Raw genomic sequence first — 9,267 nt, forward strand, 5'->3', positions numbered from 1 at the left:
GTACCATCACACCGGTGTGACGGGAATGTTGAGAAATGAACATTCTAAAGAATATCTGGGTTCATTGAATTCAACATAGAATTTTAGAACCTTCAATTGTTGCGGAACTTAGAATGTTCAAAAACCTACACCTTTAAGGGTTAACTCTCCCTGATATTTAGAGAATGTGTGTTTTACAGAGTCTTAAGAGCTGTGCCGATAAAATTGGCAGATGAGTTTCAGCAGTTAGCTGCACAGCGTGACAGAGACCGATCAAAGCACAGGGGTGAGTCCATAATGAGCACTGTGATCTTTCCTGTAGCCCAGGCTGCCAGGAGAGGACACTGGATTTGTTTTGCCCGGTGGTGGTCTCGGTGGACATTTCCCTCAAAAATTAAATGTGCTTGCAAACCTCTTTGAAGCGAAAGGGGAGACTCCCAAGTGTGTTTGTTTTCAAGGGATAACTAACTGGCTGACTGGAATTACAGATGTGTTGGACTAAAATGAGCTTCTCTGCCTCTGAGCTTTGTGCTGAATTTTTTTGTTAATTGACACGGTGATGTTCGAAATGTGACACACACCAAACGTGACCTTCATGAAAACACCTTCTTATGCAGATTACAGAACCTGGATGGATGGGCATGTTTAAATTGATATAGGCCGATTACATAGGCTTACTAGACCATGCAGTAATGAATCACAGGCATAACACCAGGCCTGAAACCATTTTCCTTTCACCCTTGAGGCAATGTGAAGCAAGCTCCTATATTTAAGTATATTTCTGTTCTATTCTTTCTTTTTTTGCTGTGTCTATTTCATCCATTATAAATGAAGATGGTGACATTTCCCTGTGAGTCATCGGGGCACTTTTTGCTGGGAGTTGGCCAGAAACATTCACACTTGCTGCCGCCTGGCCTGGCTCTCAAACATGGAAGGGGGGAGAGAAGGAGAGAGAGAGAGAGAGAAGGCAAGAAAGCAGAGGTGAAATGAGAACATGCAGAGTCAAGAGATCAAGACAGCAGGTTTTGAAATGTTTTATTGAAGAAGTCATAGAAGAGGCACTACCTAACATATATAGGCACTGAACTACTGCACCAGAGTCACCCACTGTCACATATCCACGTGAACCCGCTTCTCCAGAGCAATGCTGCCTCTTCACACAAAGCAAAGGAGTCAACGTCTATCAGTGTATGTGTCCTTCAAGTGACCTGCAGAATGCCTCTGCACTGACTGGACCCAAGGCAGGAGGCATCCTCAGTCGCAGGGTCACCTGTCTGTTGTCTGTTGTGTGTTGTCTTATATCCTACATATGTCTTTCAAACATATAGTATATATATGTCATCTTTGATGCAAAAAAAACAAATATGCGTATGTGTTGTTGATATAGCAAGTACTGGTGTCAGTGGGGTATGTTAAATTTTATCATGTTGATAAACATACTGTATTTATGAGATTCAACAGGCTGGTTGAAAATCTGAATGCTCTAAATGATTATCTCTGAGGTGGCCTGTTTACTGCATGCCATGTTATTTGACAGGGTTAGTTTGAAGGTCAGTCATCCATGGCCAAAGAGGTGTCCATTGAACATGTTCATTTTTAAGCAAAGAAAGTAAATGATGACTTCGCTAGCATATCTAAATTAAAATATTAAAATTCGTCCAAGCATCGAGAGACTCTTAAACCCCCACAATGCTGCTGTTGATGTTTGCCAGTGGGCACGAAAAACATGTTGTGCTCACTGCTACCTACAGCTGTTATCTTTACCCCCCCACCTCCTAATTCTGCAGTGGGTCAAAGCATAATGCAACATGACACTATTATTTCCCTAAGGCTGAGAGTGGCATACAGTGTGTCCCTCTTCATCTCAATCAAAGAGACTTTATGGTAAAACTAGATTTACAAACAGCATTTCCCCCCCTCTATAATGTGAAAGCAGAAAAAATATCTCTATTGTTTAACTGGTGTCGTTTCTTTCTTAACTTCACAATAATTAATCTCATATTACACATAATTGGTGTTGCATGAGTGTACCATCGTCTTCACACACAATCTGTGGTTACACACCGATCACAATGTCACACACCACTGCGTCACAGAGAAATAAACAACAGGCTGGCTCTCCCCTGGCTGTGGCAACAATAGGAGGCCTCGACACCATGACAGCCTGGGTCATCTCACGGATGGACAAGAACAAACAAAGTCCACAGAACACAAAGTACTGAGAGAGAGAGCGAGAGAACTGCAGCAACATAAACGATTACTGTGTACGTTACAATAGGAAACACAATTCTGGGCTTTAAAGAGGTACCTCTAGAAAACAAAATACAAAAGTAAATAAATGTTGTAAACAAATACATAAGGAGAATTTCACTGACTGTGACACAAGAACTACTGCACTCATAATCACAGTGACTGCTCCTATTTACGTAAAGTCTACTCATAATTAAGGGCATAAAAAGGAATTATGTTCTAAGCATAACATGGATAAGCATTTGGATGTGCATCCGTATCAATGAGATGCATCCGAGATGTTTGCCTAAGAAAAACAAACAGCCAATGTAGCTTTGAATCTTTTGGCCACCATCCACCCACAGTGGAAGGTGATTTGTACACAGGTGAGAGATAGAGAGAGAGGTGGGGTAAAACTGACAGAGGTTCTATAGTTTTTTACGTCAACATTATAAATAAGTACTCAGCAAACCTCCGTGACATGATGATTTACTGTATATATTTTTCTGTGGTCGTCTGCACAAACCTTAGTGGCACCAGGATTAAAGGCCACTGTGAAGGCGAGCAGCCCTGACAACTTACTACTAAAAGCATTCAAGACTCGTCTGAGTGTTTGGAATGACAGGCTAGCGTGCCCATCAAAGGTGCCGCTGAGAGGAGTGGAGAGGACACCGGAGCCAAACCAACCTGCCGCTTCACACTCATGACTCATACGCCATGTTGCCATGACAAAAAAAAAAAGAGTTAAAAATGGAGGTATATTTATTTCAGCACACATTTCTTTTTTCTCCTTCTCTATCCCTTTCTCTCTCTCCAACCTGCTCGACACCAACTGCCTGCACGCTGCATTGAGACATGCCTGGTGGGTGTAGCCAGCCGTCAGGCTGAGTCGGAGCATTAGCCATGCCAGAGGAGCTCTCACAGCTGGGCTGACAAAAAATAAATCTCCTTATATATAGGGACTGATTCTTTCTGATTCTTTCTGATTGTGTGTGTGTGTGTATGTATGTGTGTGCGGTACAGACAGTTCCATACTGAAACACACAGATGAGCACACATCCACTGGCGTATCAAAAATAATCCATGCAGCAATATATAGGCCTGTATGTCATTTTTCTTACTGCCTCCCAATTGAAATGCCAGCCATGAATGCCCCCCTCCCCTTAAGATAAATGCCAACATTTTCTTCAAAAAGCAGCCAACTAGGTTTCCTGTCATGTGAAGCACATCAGTAAAATATTAATATGTAAATAAATCAGTCTTGCTTTGCCTGTCTGGGTAATGTAAGCACGACTTGTATACACACACTGGCATGTGTCATATTGGCCAACTGACAACCATATGCGTTTTATTGGACAAATATGTTAAGCATGAATGAGAAAGGGAACACGCGCACACACATGAACCCGTACACATACGTACACGTGTGCGCACGCACCTACACACACACACACATGAACACGTACACATACGTACACGTGTGCGCACGCACGCACACACACACACACACACACACACACACACATGAACCCGTACACATACGTACACGTGTGCGCACGCACGCACACACACACACACACAAAATTCACTCATAGCTTGTGTTTACCTTATAAATCCCTTCTGAAATAAAATCATAATTCAATTACCAGTAATAGTAGATATTGATAGTGCAAGAAAGTCTATGGATACTGCTATATGGCATGATATCGTTTTCAAGTTGTATATGAAGTGATATGGTTTTCAAGTCTGTGAATATGAGCAAAGACAGATAAAATTCACATAATATTTCTGCTCATCATGAATAGTCTATTATCTCTATCAATTCAACCTCAGGGTAAAGAACTGCTCAAGCCAAACAAATAAAGCTCAAGCTTTCTGTAGATAAATATTGATTTCTTCTCATTTATCTAGTGTTGAACTTACTGCTTATGACCCAACACATCCACCCACAATGTAAATTCACACACACACACACAGACAACACACACACACACAAGCAGAGATAGAGGGAGAGAGAACACACACATAAACAAGCAGAGATAGAGAGACCATCACATCAGTGTCTGACATGAAAATCCCTTCCATCAGCTTTTTAAATTGGCGGTTTATGTAACTAGGAGGTAACCTCAGCAGTGAGCTGGGTGCGGGTGTGTGTATCTGCCTGTGTCTGTGTGGGTGGGTGCGCCCTTTGGAAATGATAACACACTCTTCGCAATTATTTCTGTGGTTCACGAAACCCAACTCTCTTCTCTTCCTCAACTAAGTGGCCCAGTTTCCTGGCCCATTGCTATAGTTGTAGCATCAATGTCTGAGGAGTTGCACTCTCCCTGCAATGCAGTGATTGTGCTAACTTCTCTCATGCATGGCTGTCAAACTACAAAACAAACACACACACACACACACACACACGCACGCACAAGCACATACTCATTTTTTTTTGTTTCTTCATCAAAACCTTTCCCTTAATTTTTCATTGTTTTTTTCTCTTCTGTTTCTCTCGGGAAATAGAAAAAAGTGCTAGAGCTGCCACTGTTGACAGCCTCTGCAGTGGCTTGTGGATAGATATGGCCCTTAGTTCCTTTGAGTTTTTTTTTCCAGAAAAGTACCCTGCTTTGATCCTGAAAGGTGCCTTGCAGTTCAAAGGCGTCCATAATGTTGTCTCTCTGTGTTTTGGGAAGGGATTACTTTATTTATTTATTTTGTGGATTTTTTTGCTTGCTTGCTTTCTTGCTTGTGTGAAACTCCCCAAAAGTCCTAGAGAGCGAAAAGGTGGTAGTGAGGGGTTGGAGTCGCGATCCTTTGTTAGGCTACTGCATCTTGTTTCCGTGCTGTTCTGAGGAAAGATCCAAAGTCCCTTCTGTGAGGTTGTCCTTCTCTATCATCAGACACACACTGCCACAGAGGCGTGTTATGAGTGAGAGAGTGTCCCATCCATCTACTGCCAGTGTGTGTGACCTGTCAGCGTCTGCGTCAGACGCTTTCTCTCATACAGAGGGCCTCCACAGCGTCACTGGGGCCCTGCGAGACGCCACCAATGAGGAAGAGCATGCTGGGAGTTTGGAGGGAGGCACAGGAGCAGCGGGGGCTGGGGAGCGGAGCCACGTACTCCCATCTCCGCTTCACGTGGTTGTAGCTCTCCACCGAGGACAGCGGGGAGGGCTCGTTACCTGCAGAACAACAACAACAACAACAGCAACAACGACAACAAACACAGGAGCAGAAGAGTTACTATCCAGAGTGAGCTGATAAATCAAGGTGATGGAAATCATGGTCAAATCTCACCTCTCGCTTGTTCCCCTCTGTGCACAACTTCAATAACAAGTGTTGAATCAAAGTAAAATGGGTATAACACACAAACAAGCACACTCAAACCAAATTAGGTTTGAGACATTAGTGTAGAACCTAATCACTATGCCCGAGTCCTTTTTATATACACTCTGTGGCCCTCCTGAGACCTGTGTGTGTGAGTTTGTTGAGATTTGTGTTTGCCAAGGGGTGGGTAAATGAGTGATGTGTGTGTGTGTGTGTGTGGCAGGTGTGCTGGGATCACAGCTGAGCCGCCTCATTAGTGAGACTTCACAGCTCCTTAATCAATGCAAGGCTACACGCACCCCGCACTGCTCACAGTGGCATGTGCGCACACGCACACACACACACGCATACGCACTCATAGGCTCTCAAGCACTCCACTCATAAACATACACACATAGATGTATGTACATACACAAACAAGTAATTGGAAGGCAGACACAGATAGCAAACACATCCCTCAGGTTCAGCATGATGTATTCACCTAAACCTATATTTAAATAGGGTGACCAGATTGTGTCCTCTTTTTGGTTTGTGAAAAGGAGGACACAAGAGAAAACACTGCCTCAAAAGTTTATTTTGAACTCATTTGTGAACAACACGTTTGAGGCTCTAGAAGAAAAAAATCCTGGACGATTTTTAGGTCTCAAAAAGAGGACATCTGGTCATCCTAATTTAAAGGATAGGCTCTTGAGAAGACTGACCTGGTGGAATCTGATGGCTGCATCCCATCCCAGAAGGGGATAGAGTCATACTGGGAGTAGGCCTTAGTCTATGGGGTGTATACGGTATCCCTGTTTCCTGTAGAGAATTCCAAGACTTGATCAGCCTTTGTTTTCTTTTAGTCTGATAGCTTTTCATGCCGGAGTGTAATTCCAATGGCCTGTATGGATGTTTGAAGCTGCAGTTATGTCATAATTTCTAAAGCACAATAGATCTAGTCTATTGCATAGTTTTATTTTGACTGATGGTACACTGCGAGTGAGTGGTCTCTGGTAGCTCCTCCTCTCCTCGTTACTTGTCTTATCTAACCCTTTCTGTTTAATATCTACATGGAGCAAAGTAGATTGTGTGTTCAGCTTCATAAGAAATACTTATGTTTAAAAGTGTCATCCATAAGATTACCTCACCCTACGTTAACTGTATCCAGTATCCATGTATTGTTTACATGTTTTCCTTCTAGCCACATGTAAGGATTAGCCTTAAAGTGGAGTAGAGTAGCCCTTTAATGTTTACATAGCAGGATTAGCATATCTAGCAGTGACAGTATAGTTGGCTTGTGTGTCCTGTTTCAGGAGGTGACGGGAGCTATTGGAGGACTCGCCACCTTTGTTTTTGATGTGCTTTGTCTAGTCCGTTTGGGTCATTTTTATTATAACACTACGCAAAAGTCTACCCAGTTACATACATTATGTAACTTATGTACGTATGCATATATGTATATAGGCATGTATATTTGTGTAGTTTATATGCAGTTATCCATCTTTTACCTCTAGTGTATGCTGGCATCACATCTACATTTGACTGTATTTACAGTTAGTGCTGTGGAGGCTATACAGTACAGCTCTGTAAGAGTAAGAGCTCTGGACATGGCATCCATACGAATGGTCTTTTATGTAATCATGGAGCCGAAACCAGCCAAAAATAAATAAATTAATTAATTAAACAAACGAAAACAAAAATGTAAAATAGACAATCTCATCAGGACCAGTGGTAGGACTTAAATGTTATGCAACTGTATTAGATACAGGCAAGACAACAGGACGGGGCAAAAGAAGGCGAGCCATCTCTCTCTCACTTTCCGTCTCTCTCTCTCTTTCTCTCCCTCTCTCTCTCTCTCTCGCTCTCTCTCCATCTCTCTCTCTCTTTCTCTCTCGCCTCCGGTCCTCTGTCATTATACATCACCCACTGTTCAGTTGTTCTCGTTTCCATGGAGATCTGATCCAAGGCAATGATGATAGGCTACGAGCGAACCGACGGACGGGCGGTCAGTCGGTGGTGAGGGGACCGACATTGTTTGCCTTATTTCTGGGAGGAGAGTTACGTGCTGGGGTCAGGTCAGTTGCCGCGGTGATGTGGATGCTCTGAGGAGCGACGGGTCTAATCTAAAAGGGAACACCTGCTGCTGCCTGGCGAAGAAAGAAAGAGCGCATCTCGCTGTGTGCAGTCTTTGACTGTCCCCCACACACACACAGCAGTACAATGCTAATCCCTGTGTACACTCCTGATTGACACAGTATGTTTTCACTCACACTACAAAGTCTTTTTTTTCTCAGTTTAATCAGGCAGTGGACAATTTTTCTGTTGAGAGAGAGAACCAACAAACACACACACACACACATACACACACACACACACACACACACACACACACACACACACACACACACACACACCCACACACAAACACATTAAAAATGAAATAAAACAAAAAGCAAAACAGAGAACAAATCAGCTCAGACTGATCAGGCCAACTGAGCGTGAATCACTTTGCAAAAGTGGACTGAACGAGCGAGTGTGACCCGGTGTCAACAATTACTTGCACAGTATTTTTCAAAGAGTGACTCTCTTTCCCTCTCTCTTTTCTACTCTCTCTCTCTCTCTCTACACACACACACACACTCAAACATACATTATTTTACAATAGAGAATGCTGTTCTTAAGATGCCACACAGTATGAGCTTTACACTAACAACACATGACGTCTACAGAATTCTACTATATCACTAAAACAACAGCTGACTCTTTACCACATTTATTGGGTGTCAGAGTTGTCAGACCTTCTCTCTTCACTAATATTAGAAGAATGATGTGACAAGGTCTTTATGAGCAATTTAAATCACTTGGCAGATAGAGCCATTTACAATGCTGGAACATGATTGCAATCTTAATTCCTCTTGCTACTAACTCTTTGCTGCTAAGAATATGATGTAACTGTAACTGTATATCCATGTCACCTTCTCTGGTGTGTGTGTGTTTTGTGTGTTCAGATTCAACCTCCTTATAAATAATGTCAGTTGCAGGGCGGGGGGGGGGGGGGGTTGTGTGAAGGATGAGAGACTGTATTCCTGAACAGCAAGCAGGCTACCTGGCAAACCGAGAGAGAGAGGAATATGTTGGAAAGACAGAAGGAAAGAGGAGGGAAAGAGGGGGGAGTGAGAAGAAAAGATAAAGGGTGGCAGGGTGTGTGTGTGTGTGTGTGTGTGTGTGTGTGTGTGTGTGGTGTGTGTGGGGGGGGGGGGGGGACAGGGGAGTGAAACATGTATGAGGGTCTCTAGTGAAGCCCCTTGTCACCGGTGCCATCCAGCCTGCACCATGAATAATAAAGAGTTGTGTGAGTTTTTACGCTGAATAGAAGCACTGGGATGATTCTCAGCTGGCTTTTGTGCTGCTTGCAAATCCGTAGTATTTCACTGCTCTCAGACAAAAGCTGAGGGATATGCTATGTTCACTCTGTAATGTTCTAGTCCAAATGGCTTTTGCTTTTTTATGGATTGGGGGGGTGGGGTTGAGATGTACGAAGGAGGATTTTTTTTTTTTTTTGTGCTCATCGCTTCCTTTTCATGCACAATTTCTCTCCCTCTCACTCCCTGTCTTGTATCCTTTCTTCCTTATGTCTTTCTCCCTCAGAAGCAACTCATCACCGCATGATTTCAGAAAGCACTGGTGAAACAACGCAGTCTGTGACGAATTCGCTGCTCCGTGCATTGTCCTCGTTCACAGGCAATAAGGCAGGGGAATGACAAGAAA

General features: G+C 43.2%; 1 protein-coding gene across 2 annotated transcripts in view; it reads right to left on the reverse strand.

The window, feature by feature from the left end:
* Positions 1–1,000: 1,000 nt before the first annotated feature.
* The window catches only part of klhdc8b (kelch domain containing 8B), a 104,360-nt gene continuing 96,093 nt past the window's right edge, over positions 1,001–9,267 (reverse strand). For both annotated transcript variants that reach the window (XM_042096670.1, XM_042096669.1), the window contains one exon: positions 1,001–5,375. In XM_042096670.1, the coding sequence (XP_041952604.1) occupies positions 5,179–5,375 (197 nt within the window). In that variant the 3' untranslated portion in view covers positions 1,001–5,178. The remainder of the gene's footprint in view (positions 5,376–9,267) is intronic.

Source organism: Alosa sapidissima, chromosome 7 (assembly GCF_018492685.1).
Source record: "Alosa sapidissima isolate fAloSap1 chromosome 7, fAloSap1.pri, whole genome shotgun sequence".
Classification (NCBI taxonomy): Eukaryota; Metazoa; Chordata; class Actinopteri; order Clupeiformes; family Clupeidae; genus Alosa; species Alosa sapidissima.